General features: G+C 41.4%; 1 protein-coding gene across 1 annotated transcript; it reads right to left on the reverse strand.

Annotated features, from left to right (window-relative positions):
* Positions 1-670: 670 nt before the first annotated feature.
* LOC124696711 lies at positions 671-2166 on the reverse strand. Its single transcript, XM_047229396.1, has 3 exons — positions 1509-2166; positions 1048-1417; positions 671-956 (listed from the first exon to the last, which is right to left on the reverse strand). Exons 1-3 carry the CDS (start codon positions 2164-2166, stop codon positions 671-673), a joined length of 1314 nt encoding a protein of 437 aa, XP_047085352.1.
* Between the last annotated feature and the right edge of the window lie 14044 nt (positions 2167-16210).

Consider the following 16210-nt stretch of genomic DNA (forward strand, 5'->3'; position numbering starts at 1 on the left):
CAGGAACCAAAGAATTTGTCGATTAAGATATAATCCTTAATCCCCTTACTTTCTAGGGCTTAATTAACCAAATTGTCTAGAGGGTATATTTTATAGTGGTGCACAAGCAGCAGCACTTGCTAGCTTAGGGATCAATGCTAATTAAACATGTATCAAGTAGAGTAGATTGAGCTGGATGCAGCTGGGTTAGTAGCATCTCAAGGGGAATTACAAGATTAAGTAATCAGTGAGTACATTGCTTCTCCCAAAGTGACTGCTTGTTCTCAATCCTTTGTCTGGCTGTTCCGTGGAAGAACCCAAAATATATGCTCATGGGTGTAAGCGGCTGATTTAGTCAGCATGAACGGACAAAACTTGCATTGATTTTGATTTTGTTAGATCTTGGAAGCTGGCGCATGTAATAAGTTTGGAGCCTATTGCATGGTCCTGTTATCACCTCTTGTACCTTCTCTCTTTGTGAAAGTAAAAAAAAAAAACAGATTTCGATGGTCAAACAGTTGTGGTTTGAATCCTGTGAAACTCCTGCGTTCCAAACATGAATAACAAAGAATTTGCAGCCAGAAAATTTGAATCATCAACTGGGATCAACAGGAAACAGAGACGCTGCAACAGAAGTAGATTTAGATAGCAAAACAAGCAGCAAAATTATGTTACACCAGTGGATATGCGATTATGATTCAGTAGCCACTGTATAGATGACTACAAAGCAAGGCAGTATTGCCCGGGAATTGAACACAAACATTTCATCCAAATCTGAGCTGGAACTGACACTGTCACAGCCAGACTCATCTGATGAATTACTGCCACTGACGACCTTCTTCACCCTCCCTGCCACCACCCTGCACACCAGCATCGCCCTCTTCTCAGCGCCGCCACCGTCCAACAGAGACACCCGAGCTGTGTCATGTGCCCGCCCGCTTGTCGCCATCGTCGCAATCTTCCCATCGCCGTCGACCCTGACGATATGCAAACACAAAATTTGTCATGCTAAAAAGCTTTGGGAAAACATTGCTTTGAACTCTGAAACTTGCATGCGGGATCCAGTACCTGAACCCGTCTCTGATTGTGCTGCACAGCTTGCACTGCGACGGCGACCGGCAGAGGACGGTGGATCCGGTGAGGCCGAGGGAGCATCCGTTGAAGGTCGTACAGTAGAACCGGAGGAGCTCATTGCCATCGGCGGCGCACCTCGGGTAGCTGCTCCTGGCAAGTGCGTCGGCGCTACTCGCCGCCGCACTCGCCTTGACGCGCTCCCTGTACTGCTCGAACCTCTCCACGGTCTTGCCGGAGTTTTGCACCTTGAGTATCCTCTGGATCCGGCACAGCGGTGTCGCGCGCGGCTTCCTTACGAACCAGCTCGACTGGAAGATGATCTCCACCACGTTCCTGCTCGTGTCGTCGGCGGCCAGCTCCGAAACTGCACGCGTTTTCATTCATCAGTGGGTAATGGGTTATTTGCTTGGAGAGATTCAAGAATGTACAACAATAGCTGCATTTCTTTTGTTTACCTGCATGACGGGTTGACCTATGGAGCTCGAGGGACTCAGCTTTGACGAAGAACTCGTCGCAGTCGGCGCAGGGGAGCATGGCCATGGCGGCGTCGCCGACGTGGCTTGCCCCGGGGTCGACCACAGAGTGGCACTCGTAGTAGCAGCCAGAGAGCTTCCTGAAGGACCTGGAGCCGGCCCCGATGGACGAGAGCGGCGAAGACGACGATGAGGAGGAGCTGACGGTAGTCGCCGTCGTCGCCACCGTGGTCTCCGAGTTGAACGAAGACGACGCGGACACGACCGCGCTGGATGCCGCCATGGACATGGACAAGGTGTCATTGTCCGGAGTCTTGAGGGACCTGCTGCTCGAGTTGTTGCGGTCCCGGCGGCTTCCCCTGCTCAGCACCGCGCTCTCCTTGGTACCGCAGATTGACCCCGGGCAGGTAATGCTCCGGCCAATGCTGATACTCCTCGGCGTCGTCGTGGTTGTCTTGCTCTTGCTGCTGTTCTTGCTCTCTACTGCTTCCCCTCCTTTAGGCTGGCTTCTGTTTTTGAACGCCATGGCACCCCAAAAGGAAGAACCGGACTGCCGCTGCTGCTTTTTCCCTCCAGCCCTGCTCATCTTCTCGGCAGCTGCAACTGCATCCATTGGAGAAGAAGAAGAACCAGTAGGCATGGCTATCTATCTTAAGCTTTGTTGGGGAGGAGGGAGAAAGGGTTGCTAAAATTAGGGGACGGTGTCTGAAGCTTTGGTCAGTAAACTAGCTTTAGGCTACATTGCTCCATGATTAATTTACCAATTGTGCCCTTAATGACCCCTCTTTTGGGTGTGCGTAACCTGGTAATGGTGAGTGGTGTGGTGGGGAGTGAATGGAAAGGCACACAAGAGTACAAATGCCAAGGAGATAAAAGGGGCTCGCTCGTGCCATGCAGGCATGGCATGGGCATCTTGCAATCATGCTTCCAATCCTCACGATGCGGTGTACTGTACTATCTATCCTTGTTTGTGTTCGTATCTTTTTTGAGATGTAAATTAAATCAGAAGGTACTCATTAGTACCATGCTTGAACTTACAAAAGAACATGCAGTCACATGGTTTAGTAAAATGTAAGTTGATAGAGAGAAGTCATAAACCATGAACAATCTATACTACATCATGAACTTCCGAAAACATTTTAATTCGAATGTTAGCTACAGTGACGATTTGCCTCTTGGGTGCATATTCTTTCTTTATTTTGAAATGCATCTTTCATACAATTTGAAATGTTAAAAGATTCTAAAAAAATCACGTGTATATAATTCAGATGCTACATGCGCACAAAGTCTTTCTGTGAAAAAACGACTTGTCATTTGGTTGTGTAAAAAAAACAAAATTTGGTGCTAAAAATAAGTTTTTTTGTGAGACGTGTTTTGTCCTTTTTTATATTCACCACAAAAAGTATCAGTTTTTCGCGATACTGTACGAGCGCATGTAGATTCGAGATGTACATCTGATTTTTTTTAACAAATAAAAATACCCGATCCGTCTATAAAATGATGTCGAAGATTTGTCTAAATTTATATGTATCTATACACTAAGTAGTGATCTAGATACCTCAAAATTTAGAAAAACTTTCGACACCCTTTTATGGACAGAGGTAGTATATTTTTTTGGGTGGAGGGAGCAAAGGCACCCGAGAGCCGAACTGAATTTCCGTGTTAGCTAGTGCTTTTGTATTTTGGGGCTTCAAAACGTAGCGGAAAAAATCATAGATGGTAGGAATAATATGAGCTTCATAGTTTGCTAAATTTTGTATAAAATACCCCCCCCCCCACCCTGAAATGTCAGTATGCTTGGCTTTGGTGTTTACTGCACGAGTTTGATCACTAAAATATAAGCCAGATTACTGCACGATTTTGATCACTTTTATAAACCTAGATTGTTTTGATGTCAAACTAAAATCTCATCAGAAAATATATGAAACAGAGAAACAAAGAAACAAACAATGCCAAGCATCAATTGAAATGTTAATGAAAATGGGGTAAACTTTGGAAAACCACTGTTTTACATAGATTTTACATAGACACGGCATCATCCTGTGGAATGAGAGCGTAATCTATATGGAAGGGATCATCCTCTCAATACGCACCGCATCAAAACACTGATCTCAAAATGGAAGATGGAATGATGATTGGGTTGTCACAGACCAGCACTCGATGGAAATCCACCCGGTTCGCGTGCGCTCGACTTGAGGAATCGAACGAAACAACGCAATGGGCTGGGCAAACTTTTTCTTGGTTTTGCCTGTAAAAGCGTACCTCGCGCTAGCAGCTAGGTGCGTCCCATCATTAGCCGATCGGAATTGAACGGCTGTTTGGTTCCATCCGACTGCGAGGCTACCAGCTGGTCCTGGCTTTGCTTGTCTCCAGCGTCGTTTGATTTCGTTTTGGATTGGCGCGAAAGTTGGTCGTCGATTCGGTCGTCGGGTAGCGCATGCGTGCCATGGCTGGTTCTTGGCCCCTACCTGTCACGCTGGCCGATTGGGATGAGGTCGATCGAATCGATCACGGCCGGCCTGGCACTGCACCACATGTGTGTCATCGCGTTGTACATTTTTTGTTGCGATATCGATAGTGTGCTGAGCGACACGGAACGAGTCACGATAAATTTGTTAGCCTCTCTCCCAGCTCTAGACACTCGTCAGATGGAGAAATGGCTATTCGGGATCAGAGGGAGCGATGCGAACTGTTGCCTTCGTGAGACATGTCTTTAATTTTATGGTGTTGTTAGTCGCCGAGAATGGTATAGAGGCCGAGATCTGATGACTGGTAATTGTGGTTCGAGTACTGGTGGTATTGAGCTTTTGGCTTGGTGATTTTGACTTGAAACAGCGGCATCCACTATTATATTATGATCCAAATTCATATACTAAAAGGAGGCTAACTTCTGACGAGCGGAGCGAGTCCCCCCGCGGTATGGATCGTTGTCACCGCCTATATATACATCTTGTAAGCCACCGGCTAGGGTTTATCAGATTATAAGATAACCCACGGCGTTTGTAAACACTCCTCGATATAGTGAAGTTTTGTTGGCTTGCGTCTGTGGTTTTTTCCCCTTCTGTGTTGGAAGAGGTTTTCCACGTTAAATCTTGTGTCTCCACTGCATTTTCTTTTATCGTTCTTCGTTATTTGCTTGTCGCTTTTATAACAAGTGGTATCAGAGCCCGTGTTTCAATCTAGGGTTTGCGACATGTCTTCTTTGAAGTTCGATCCACCGTAGTTGGATTATACCACGAGATTTTCTCTGTGGCAAATGAAGTGAGGGCGATCCTTACCCAATCTTCTAATCTGGATGAAGCTCTTGATGGATTTGGCAAGAAAGATTCCAAGACCTGGATCGATGATGAAAAGAGGAAACACCGTAAGGTTTTTTCTTTAATTCAGCTTCATCTATCCAACAATATCTTGCAGGAAGTGTTGTCTGAGAAATCCGTAGCGACGCTGTGGTTGAAACCGGAATCGATCTGCATGTCCAAAGATCTAACCAGTAAGATGCACGTGAGGATGAAGTTGTTCTCACACAAGCTACAAGAAGGTGTGTCAATAATGAATCACCTATCGATCTTTAGAGAGATCATTTCTGATTTAGCTGTCCATGGAGGTAAATTATGAGGATGAGGATCTCGCTCTTATATTGTTAGTCTCATTGCCTAATTCTTTTGCACATTTTCGAGACACCTTGTTATACAGCCGTGAAGAACTAACCTTTGCCAAAGTTTATGAGACCCTCCAACAGAGGGAAAAGATGAAATATATGGTGCAAACAAAGGGTTCGTCATCTAAGACAGAAGGCTTGCAGGTCCGAGGTAGGATCGAGAACAGAAACAACAACAACAAAGATAAGAGCAAGACCGACAGAGGTCGCTCTGCAAGTATTGTAAGAAAACTAACCACAATATTGATGATTGCTGGAAGTTGCAGAACAAAGAGAAAAGAGACAGTACTTACCAACCGAAAAACATATCTAATAGTGATGATAAGGCTACTGTTGTTTCCAGTGATAATTCTGATGGCGATTGCCTAGTTGTGTTTGCTGGTTGTGTTTCTGGTAATGATGAGTGGATCCTTGATTCTGCATGTTCATTTCAAATTTGCTGTAACAAAGACTGGTTCAGTTCTTATGAGTTTCTGCAAAGTGTAGATGTTGTGCGTATGGGAGATAACAACCCACGTGAGATCGTGGGAATTGTCTCCGTTCAGATCAGGATGCATGTGTTGGAGATATGCCCAAGAGGCAATAATAAAAGTGTTTATTGTTATATCTTAGTGTTCATGATAAATGTTTACACCCCATGCTATAATTGTATTAACCGGAAACATTAATACATTTGTGTTGTGTAAACAACCAGAGTCCCTAGTAAGCCTCTTGTTAAACTAGCTTGTTGATTAATAGATGATCATGGTTTCCTGATCATGAACATTGGATGTTATTAATAACAAGATCATATCATTAGGTGAATGATGTGATGGACATACACCCGTAGTAAGCGTAGCATATGATCAAGTCATTTAGTTCTTTATGCTTCAAGCTTTGATATGCATAGTAACTTAATCCTTCGACCATGAGATCTTGTTAATCACCTACACCGGATGGATGCTTTGATGACACCAAACACTACTGTGTAAATGGGTTGTTATAAAGGTGGCATTAAGTGTTCGGAAAGTATAGGGTTGAGGCACTTGTATCAACAGTGGGATTTGTCCATCCTAATGACGAATAGATATACTCTGGGCCCTCTCGGTGGAATGATATCTGATTAGCTTGCAAGCATGTGACTGGTTCACAAGAGATATATAATCACGGTACGAGTAAAGAGTACTTATCAGTAACGAGGTTGAACTAGGTATGGAGATACCGACGATCAAACTTCGGATAAGTAAAATATCGCGAGACAAAGGGAATTGTTATTTTATGTGAATGGTTCTTTCGATCACGAAGTCATCGTTGAATATGTGGGAGCTATTATGGATCTCCAGGTCCCGCTATTAGTTATTGATCGGAGAGGAGTCTCGATCATGTTTGCATAGTTCTCGAACCGTAGGGTGACACACTTAAGGTTTGATGTCGTTTTAAGTAGATATGGAATATGGAATGGAATTCGAATGTTGTTCGGAGTCTTGAATGGGATCCGAGATATCACGGGGAGGTTCGGAATGGTCCGGAGAATAAGATTCATATATGGGAAGTCATTTTCCGGGAGTCGGAAAAAGTCCGGTGTTTTGACCGGAGCTTCTAGAAGGTTTTGGAAGGACCGGAATAGTCCGGAATATTGTGGATGGTTCCAGAAGTGTCTGGGACGACCCGGGCTGTCTAAGGAAGACCGGAGGGTTCCATAATAGGTGCAACCACGTTGCCTTAAGGGAAAATGAGTCTTTCCTTAATGCAATTTCGGAATTGGCAAAAGAGTCTGAGTAGGAGTTGGTTTTCGGAACCGGAAACCTGTCGGAACTCAGTCAAACTTGGGGGTAGGTTTATGGACGACCCAAGGGGCTTGGCCACCTATTTAAAGGGACCAAGGGGCACCCCAAGGGCACCCCAAGTCGCAGCCCAAGCTCCCTCTCCCCAAACCCTAGCTGCCCCTTCCTCCTCCTCCCTCTTGCACGGCTACGACGAAGCCCTGCAGGATTTCTCCACCACCACCACCACCACGCCGTCGTGCTGGCGGGATTCTGAGGAGGATCTACTACATCCGCTGCCCACTGGAACGGGGAGAAGGACGTCGTCATCAACACCGAATGTGTGACCGAGTACGGAGGTGCTGCCCGACTGTGGCACCGTCAAGATCTTCTACGCGCTTTTGAAAGCGGCAAGTGATCGACTACATCAATAACGAGATCTAATCTCGTAGGCTTTGGAATCTTCGAGGTTTAGTCTCATGATCTTCTCGTTTCTACCATCTTATAGATTGGATCTTGGCTTGTTATTCGTTCTTGCGGTAGGAATTTTTTTGTTTTCTATATATGCTACGAATCCCATTAGTGGTATCAGAGCCGTGTCTATGCATAGATTGATTGCATGAGTAGAACACAATGGTTTTGTGGGCGTTGATGCTTTTGTTGTTTTTAGCTAGTGTACTTTGCATCTTGCGGGATGGTGGGATGAATCGGCCCGGGCTAACTTTACATGACCGCGTTTCATGAGACTTGCTCCATGCTCGACATGCAACTTGTATTGCATAAGTGGCTTTGCGGGTGTTTGTCTCTCTCACCATAGTGAAGATTCAATCTACTCTTTCTATTGACAACACTAGTATCACCGTTGTGGTTCATGTTCGTAGGTAGATTGGATCTTACTCGAAAACCCTAAACCACATAAAATATGCAAACCAAATTAGAGGCGTCTAACTTGTTTTTGCAGGGTTTGGTGATGTGATATGGCCATGATGTGATGATAATTATATTTGATGTATGAGATATTCATTATTGTATTATGGCAACCGGCAGGAGCCTAATGGTTGTCTTTAAATTTGTTAAGACCTGCGTGTCTATTCATCATGTAATAGCTTTATTTCAAGTAGTTGTTATAGTAGCTATAAGTGATAGACAACCATGAAGCGGTGCCATGGACCTTGGTGCAATGCTGGTGATGATGGAGATCATGCTCGTATGCTTTGGAGATGGAGATCAAAAGCACAAGAAGAAAGGCCATATCATATCATATATTATGAATTCATGTGATGTTAATCCTTTATGCATCTTATCTTGCTTAGATCACGACGGTAGCATTATAAGATGATCCCTCACATTAATATCAAGATAATAAAGTGTTCTCCCCTCGTATGCACCGTTGCTACAGTTCGTCGTTTTGAAGCATCCCGTGATGATCGGATGTGATAGATTCTACGTTCACATACAACGGGTGTAAGCCATGTTGCACACGCGGAAATACTTGGGTTTGCTTGACGATCCTAGCATGTACAGACATGGCCTCAGAACACAGGAAACCTAAAGGTTGAACACGAGTCATATGGATGATATGATCAACATGTTGATGTTCACCATTGAAGCTACATCATCTCACATGATGATCGGTTTTGGTGTAGTGGATATGGATCGTTTGCCATTAAACAACTATGAGGGATGTTGTATTAAGTGGGAGTTCATTAGTAATTAGATTAAAACATGAACTAATTATCATGAACACAGTCTGAATAGTATTTTGAATTAAATTTTGTAGAATTGGCATCCGTTATCTACCATGCGCTAGTCTTGTAATTGAGATAGAAATATTGTTAAGTCCGACAAGAAACTTTACGGACTGGTACCGTATTGTTAAAGAATCAAGAAATAATTAGGTCCTATTGCAAACTTTTAGTAAACCTCACATTGCTGATTCAAAGAACAATGGTTTCAGTTAGTACCTAAAATCATCTTGTCTCCGTGAAACTTGAAGTTCAAATCCGTTTGAAAAGTAAGGAGCTGGAATTTTTGTTTTCAGAAATAAGCGAGGTATGAGATATATGTGATATCTAAGACCTTATTGCAAGATGATAGAATATAATATAGTGAGACTACATAAACTCATAAGTTTTATGGGAATGTACGAAGGTTTAAGACGCTAGGCGTCCCGATCCTCCAAATAGTTGGGCACTAACAATATTCACATATCCATGAAGTGATCGTCCTTAGTATGCACCGTTGCTAATACTCGTCGTTTCGAAGCATCACGTGATGATCGGGTGTTATAGATTCTACGTGTGCATACAACGGGTGCAAGCCAGATTTGCACATGCGAATACTAAGGTTAAACTTTACGAGCATAGCATGTACAGACATGGTCTCGGAAAGTCATCATGATTTGATGGATAAAATTATGAGTGAAATTGTTCATCACATTAAAAGTTACTAATAGTAAAATCTGGAACACTTGTCATGTGATGATCAACTTCAAAGTAAGAACCTCAAGGTTATTGGTAATTGGCCAATGGACTTGGAATTTATTGAAGGTGAAGTGTTTTTTCTGAGAATGAGGAAAGCTAAAAGAGAAACTACAAAAGATTTTTGGCAGAAAGAAAGAAAAGACTAGAAAGTCTAGCTCAAGTGTATATAAATGATATACATGTTATGAATTTATTCTTTGTTTGGTCACACAATGAAATTCTTGGGTATTTGTACCATATTGGTTGGTATGAGGTGTCATACAAAACAACGCAATACAAGAATACAATAGCCTAAGTGACTAACAAGGAATATGGTAGGAATGCACGTCTGGAACCAAATAAAGTGTTATTGTGTTCATCGTTGGCATTCTACCTAGCTCTTCAGATTTATAATAAAGAACTTTATAATTGTTGTTTTGTTCTGGTCAAATGAAAACAATGAGTTGTTCAAATTATGACAGTATTCCATGTACGATGGATAAGTTATTATAAATCTTTATGTTGAAGCACACATGCATAACACTGACGCTAAAATGCCATAAGGCAAATGATGTGAATTCCACTCATTTGTGGAACCGCTAGTTAGGTCATGTTAGAAAGGAACGCATGAAGAAACTCGATGCAAATGGATTTTTGGAGTCATTTGATTTTTGAATCGTTTGGCGCTTGCAAATATCTTCTAAAGAGAATGACTGAAATACCATTCATAGGCCAAGAGTTGAACGGGCAACTAACTTAGTGAAAACATAAATGATGATGTAAGTGGTTCACTGGGCATAGTTGTGTGCGGGAGATTCTTCTACTTCATAAAAACTTCCAACAATGAATTGAGTGTATATATAAGGATATATTTATTCAATAAGGAAGAAGTTTGAAACATTTGAATAGATTCAAACATTTCAGCATGAAGTGAAAATCATCGTAATAGAAAAGTCAAATATCTATGATTGGATCATGGTGAAAATATTTGAATTACGAGTTCTAGCGAACATCTAAGAGTGTTATGAAATTGTTCTACAACTCACGTTTCTTGGAGTATCATAGTGATGATGGAGTATCCGAGAGACGTATCCAAACCTTGTTGGGTTAATGATGAGATAAAATAAATTAACGCCATTATATTTTTGTGGATTATGCTTTAGAGACTACTGATACGTCCAAAACGTATCTACTTTCGCGAACACTTTTGCTATTGTTTTGCCTCTAATTTGTGTATTTTGGATACAACTAACACGGACTAACACTGTTTTCAGCAAAATTGCCTTGGTATCTTATTTTTGTGCAGAAAATCAACTTTCAGGAAAATCCCCGGAAATAATTGCGAAGGGCCTATTTTTACAGAAGACACACGGAGCCAGAAGGGCAGGCCAGGGGAGGCCCACGGCCTCCACACCATAGGCCGGCGCGGCCAAGGAGGGGGGCGCGCCGCCTTATGGTGGGGCTGCCTCGGCCAGCCCCCGACGTTCCCCTCTGGACTACTTAAAGCCCTCGACCTAAAAACGCACGGGGGTTCGACCATATTTCCAGAAGACATCCAGAACTCCGCCGCCATCGCGAAACTCTGTCTCGGGACCAGAAACTCCGTTCTGGCACCCTGCCGGGACGGGGAATTGGAGGAGATCATCGACATCATCACCACCGACGCCTCTCCATCGACCATCCATGCTTCCCCCATCCATGTGTGAGTAATTTCCCGCTGTAGGCTGAAGGGGATGGTAGGGATTGGATGAGATTGATCATGTAATAGTCATAAGATTGTTAAGACATAGTGCCTAGTATCCGTTGTTGGTACTTTTATGATATTGTTGCAACTTGTTATGCTTAATGCTTGTCACTAGGGCCCAAGTTCCATGATCTCAGATCTGAACATGTTATTGATTCATGATGATATTCATTGTTTTATGATCTTACCTGCAAGTTGTATACACATGTTGCTGTCCGGAACCCGAGGCCCCAAAGTGACAGAAATTGGGACAACCGGAGGGGAAGGCTGTGATATGAGGATCACATGTGTTCACAGAGTGTTAATGCTTTGCTCCGATACTCTATTAAAAGGAGTACCTTAATTACCAGTAGTTTCCCTAGAGGCCCGGCTGCCACCGACTGGTAGGACAAAAGATGTTGTGCAAGTTTCTCATTGCGAGCACGTACGACTATATACGGAACACATGCCTATGGTTATTTAGTACTTGGATACTGTTTTATTACTATCTGCAAATGCCCTGCCTTGATTGTTACATGAGTTCTCTTATCCATGCAGCGCTCGTTCATCCATCCCCTGTGCCTACGATATTTTAATCCTGCTGTTTACTATAATCACTACTGCTGTCTTTGTTACATTGCTGCTTATATTTCACTACTGCTACTGCTATAAAACTGTTGCTACTGATAAATTCTTTTGAGCAAGTCTGTTTCCAGGTGCAGCTAAATTGACAACTCCGCTGTTAAGGCTTAAAAATATTCTTTGGCTCCCCTTGTGTCGAATCAATAAATTGGGTTTTACTTCCCTCGAAGACTGTTGCGATCCCCTATACTTGTGGGTCATCAAGACTATTTTCTGGCGCCGTTGCCGGGGAGCATAGCTTTATTTGCAAGTTCACCTGGATTGATATTGTTCGCTGCAAATCCTCCATCATGGGTAAACCTCGCGATACTAAAGTCGCCATATTACCATCCACTATAAGAAAAGGTACAACTCTGAGTACCTCTGCTGCTCTTGATTCACCATCTGTGATAAGTCAACTTATTTCACCACCAGAAGCTTCACGTGTTGGTACTTCTGCTGAAACTAAAAATTCCTCTAATAATTTTGATGATGCTTCTAGTGTGCTTGATGATAATGGTTCATTAGGTCCTTTTCTAGATGCTACAATTGCTAGGTCTAGACAAATTGAAAATGCTGAAATTCCTAATGAAAATACTGTTACACCTGTTAATTCACCCGAGTCTGTTGAACACTCTAGTGATGATCTTGATGAAGATTATGTGGAACTTGATGATGATTTTATTGATAAATGTAATGCTACTATTGATGCAAGTAACATTAAAAAGCTTCTTGCACAACGTGTTGTTAGATATAAATTGTCTCCTGATCCTAAATTTTCCACATCTCCTATAAACATTAAGGATAAGGATTATGATTTTTCTCTTGATTTATCTCATATATCTATTGTTGAGAAAACACCTTTTTGCGGTACTGAAAAAGAAAGTGCTGTAGAGCACATGAATGAGCTTTCTACTTTGAGTAGCTTGTTTTCTGATGATATTAAGAAGCGTACTTATTTTGTTGCTAAAATTTTTCCTTTGTCATTAAAGGATGATGCTAAAATTTGGTATCATAGTTTTCCTCCTGATTTTATTGATAGTCCAAAAGGTTTGCTTGATGTTTTATTTCGGAAATACTTTCCTGCTAGTGCTCAACATATTGCCTTGCAGAAAATTTATAGTTTTGACCAGGAAGATGGAGAGAAATTGCCTGAAGCTTGGGCAAGGTTTTGCTCTCTTCTTAGAGCTCGGCCTGGACATGATTTGGAAAAGCATGACTCACTTGATATATTTTATAGTGGACTAACCATTGAGTCTAGGGAATACCTGGATAGTTGTGCTGGTTGTGTTTTCAGGAAAAGAACTCCAGACGAAGCGGACGAATTAATGGCTAGAATAGGCCGAAATCATGATGATTGGACTACACCTGAACCAACCCCAACACCAATATTGAAGCAGAGGGGTATGATTAAATTAAATGATGAAGATATGAGGGAAGCCAAGAAATCTCTTAAAGAGAAAGGTATTAAATCTGAAGATGTGAAGAATTTACCTCCCATAGAAGATTTATGTAAGAATAACTCCCCCTTCATCCACGATTGAGGTACATTCTCTTCAACGCTTTGATAAGGGAGACATTCCTTGCTCAAAACCTCCTGGTCAATGTTTAGATGAGTTTGATAATTATGTTGTTAAGCAAGATAATTTTAATATGCGAGTAGAGAATCATTTAATGGAAAATTCTCAAGCTATTAGTCAATTGCATGATATTGTGGAGAGAACCTCCAATGATGTTAAGATGCTTGTTAAACATTTTCATATGGTTCAAACTCAAATTGATCAATTTACTAAAGTGCAAAATGACTTGTTAAAAAATACTCATAAAGAAAAACATGCTTATGAAGTAACAACTAGAGGTGGTGTTTCTACTCAGGATCCTCTATATCCTGAGGGGCATCCCAAAAGAATTGAACAAGATTCTCAACGAACTAAATAAATTAGTGCTCCTTCTAAGAAAAAGAAGAAGAAACATAAAACGGTTGTAGAATCTTCTGAACCTGTTAATGATCCTAATAGTATTTCTATTTCTGATGCTGAAACTGAAAGTGGTAATGAACATGATAAAGATAATGACAAGAATGATGCTTCTAATAAAGAAGAGATTGAAGATGAACCTGAAAAGCATGCTAAAAATAAAAAGTACACTAAAGAAGATTTTATTGCTAAGAAACATGGTAATGAAAGAGAACCTTGGGTTCAAAAGCAAATGCCTTTTCCTGTTAAGAAACTAAAATCAAAGGAGGAAGAACACTATATAAAATTTTGTGATTGGATGAAACCTTTGTTTTTTGCAAATCCCTTTGACTGATGCTATTAAATTGCCTCCTTATTCAAAGTATATGAAAGATATTGTCTCTAACAAAAGGAAAATTCCTAATGAGGAGATTTCCACTATGCTTGCTAATTATTCTTTCAATGGCAAGGTTCCAAAGAAGCCGGGAGACCCAGGTATACCAACTATCCCTTGTTCCATCAAGAATAATTATGTTAGAACTGCTCTATGTGATTTGGGAGCAGGAGTTAGTGTTATGCCTTTTTCTCTTTACAAGAGACTTGATCTAGATAAGTTGATACCAACCGATATATCCTTGCAAATGGCTGATAAATCTACTGCTGTTCCTGTTGGTATATGTGAGGATGTTCCTGTTCAAGTTGCTCATAATTGCTTAATATTAACTGATTTTGTTGTGTTGGAAATGCCTGAAGATGATAATATGTCTATTATTCTTGGAAGACCTTTTCTTAACACTGCAGGGGCTGTTATTGATTGCAATAAAGGAAAAGTCACTTTCAATGTTGATGACAAGGAACATACTGTTTATTTTCCTAAGAGGATTGATAAAGTATATGGAGTTAATACAATTTCTAATTTGAGATCTATCAAAGTGAGAGTTATTGATTTCCTATATATGAGCCTAAAGAAGGATATCAAACTATTGTGATTGGATCCATATCAATACAATATAAGGTAACATGATTGATTTGAGGTTTATTTCTTCTTATGACATGTAAAATTTATTTGGTGGCAAGACTTGATCAACCTTGTTAACAAGTATATTTTAAATGCATGGAAGAGCTAAATAACATTTCTTTCTTTCTCCACTTGTTTTACTTGAAGTAGTACTACTTGTTTTGCAAGATGCTTTAGTTGTTTAGAAGTTTGAAAATCTTTTTTTGTCCTGAAATAGTTATTTTAACACCCAGAAATGTGCATTTTTCGAAGTTTTCAAAAATTTACAAAAATTATATCACTGGTCCTATTTTTTAAAATGCAACTCGGGAGTGCCGGGGCTGACCAGTGGGGCACCCCGGGGCTGGCCCCCATGTGCCGGCGCGGCCAAGGAGGGGGGCGCGCCACCCTGTGGTGAGGGCCCCACCTGGCCCCACTCAATCATCCCTTCCACTCATTCCACTCTCTCTCCCGAAAAAACTCGTACTAGTTCGTTCTCACTCGCGTTTTCGCCCGAGAGCTCAGGATTTTTCGATCTCCTTGCTGAGCCCATCTTTGTTGCTGAGATTTGGAGCATTTTCTCTCCGGTATGTGACTCCTCGGATTATCCAAATAGAATTTTGTATAGTTGAGTATATCTTGAGTAATTTGCTGCTGTAGGTGACATGTTAAGTGAGTTTGCATGCTTGATTCAAGTTATAAAAATTAGTTTTGATGCATGTTTAGTACTCTATCAAGTTCCTATAGTAGTTTGCCTCATTTATATGTCTCAAAATCAACTTTTATAATGATTGTTGAAAAATTTCAGAAAATGGAGTGGAATAGACACCAACTCAACCAACACGAATTGGAGGTGCATGAAGTTATGAGAGTCCACCGTGAAGAGGGGGTATACCCCTCCTACTACCCATGCACCGATTTCATGAAGAGTGCAAGAATTTTTCAGGATGTTCAAAATCTAATTTCTAATGCAGGGTTAGAAGATTTTGTTGTTGGTGAACCTTACCAATATGCAAAACTAACCATGTCAGTAGTGCAGGATTTTGAATTCCATTGGTCCCAACCTAACCCCATGGTTCAATATAAAATCTAAAATAAAACTATCAACTTGCCCTTTGATGATTTTTGTGCAGCTATTAAAGTGCCACAGTGGGGATCACGTGAGAAGATTAGGGGTGATGACCCACAAGTATAGGGGATCGCAACAGTCTTCGAGGGAAGTATTACCCAATTTATTGATTCGACACAAGGGGAGACAAAGAATACTTGGAAGCCTTAACAACGGAGTTGTCAATTCGATTGCACTGGAAACGAGACTTGCTCGCAAGAGTTTATCGAGTAGTAACGAGTTTTATAAGCGATAGCTGATAGTGAAATAACGGTAGCGGAGTAACAAAGACAGCGGTAGTGATTATAGTAAACGGCGAGGATTAAAATACGTAGGCACGGGGACGGATGACGGGCGTTGCATGGATGAGAGAAACTCATGTAACAATCATAGCGGGGCATTTGCGAGATAATAATAA

The sequence above is a fragment of the Lolium rigidum genome, chromosome 3 (genome assembly GCF_022539505.1).
Source record: "Lolium rigidum isolate FL_2022 chromosome 3, APGP_CSIRO_Lrig_0.1, whole genome shotgun sequence".
In the NCBI taxonomy this organism is placed as follows: Eukaryota; Viridiplantae; Streptophyta; class Magnoliopsida; order Poales; family Poaceae; genus Lolium; species Lolium rigidum.

Coding starts and splice junctions, on each gene's coding strand:
- LOC124696711 (XM_047229396.1), bottom strand. CDS start 2,166: ATGCCTACTGGTTCTTCTTCTTCTCCAATGGATGCAGTTGCAGCTGCC. Junction 1,418..1,508: donor TAGGTCAACCCGTCATGCAG/GTAAACAAAAGA, acceptor AAACGCGTGCAG/TTTCGGAGCTGGCCGCCGAC. Junction 957..1,047: donor ACAATCAGAGACGGGTTCAG/GTACTGGATCCC, acceptor GCATATCGTCAG/GGTCGACGGCGATGGGAAGA.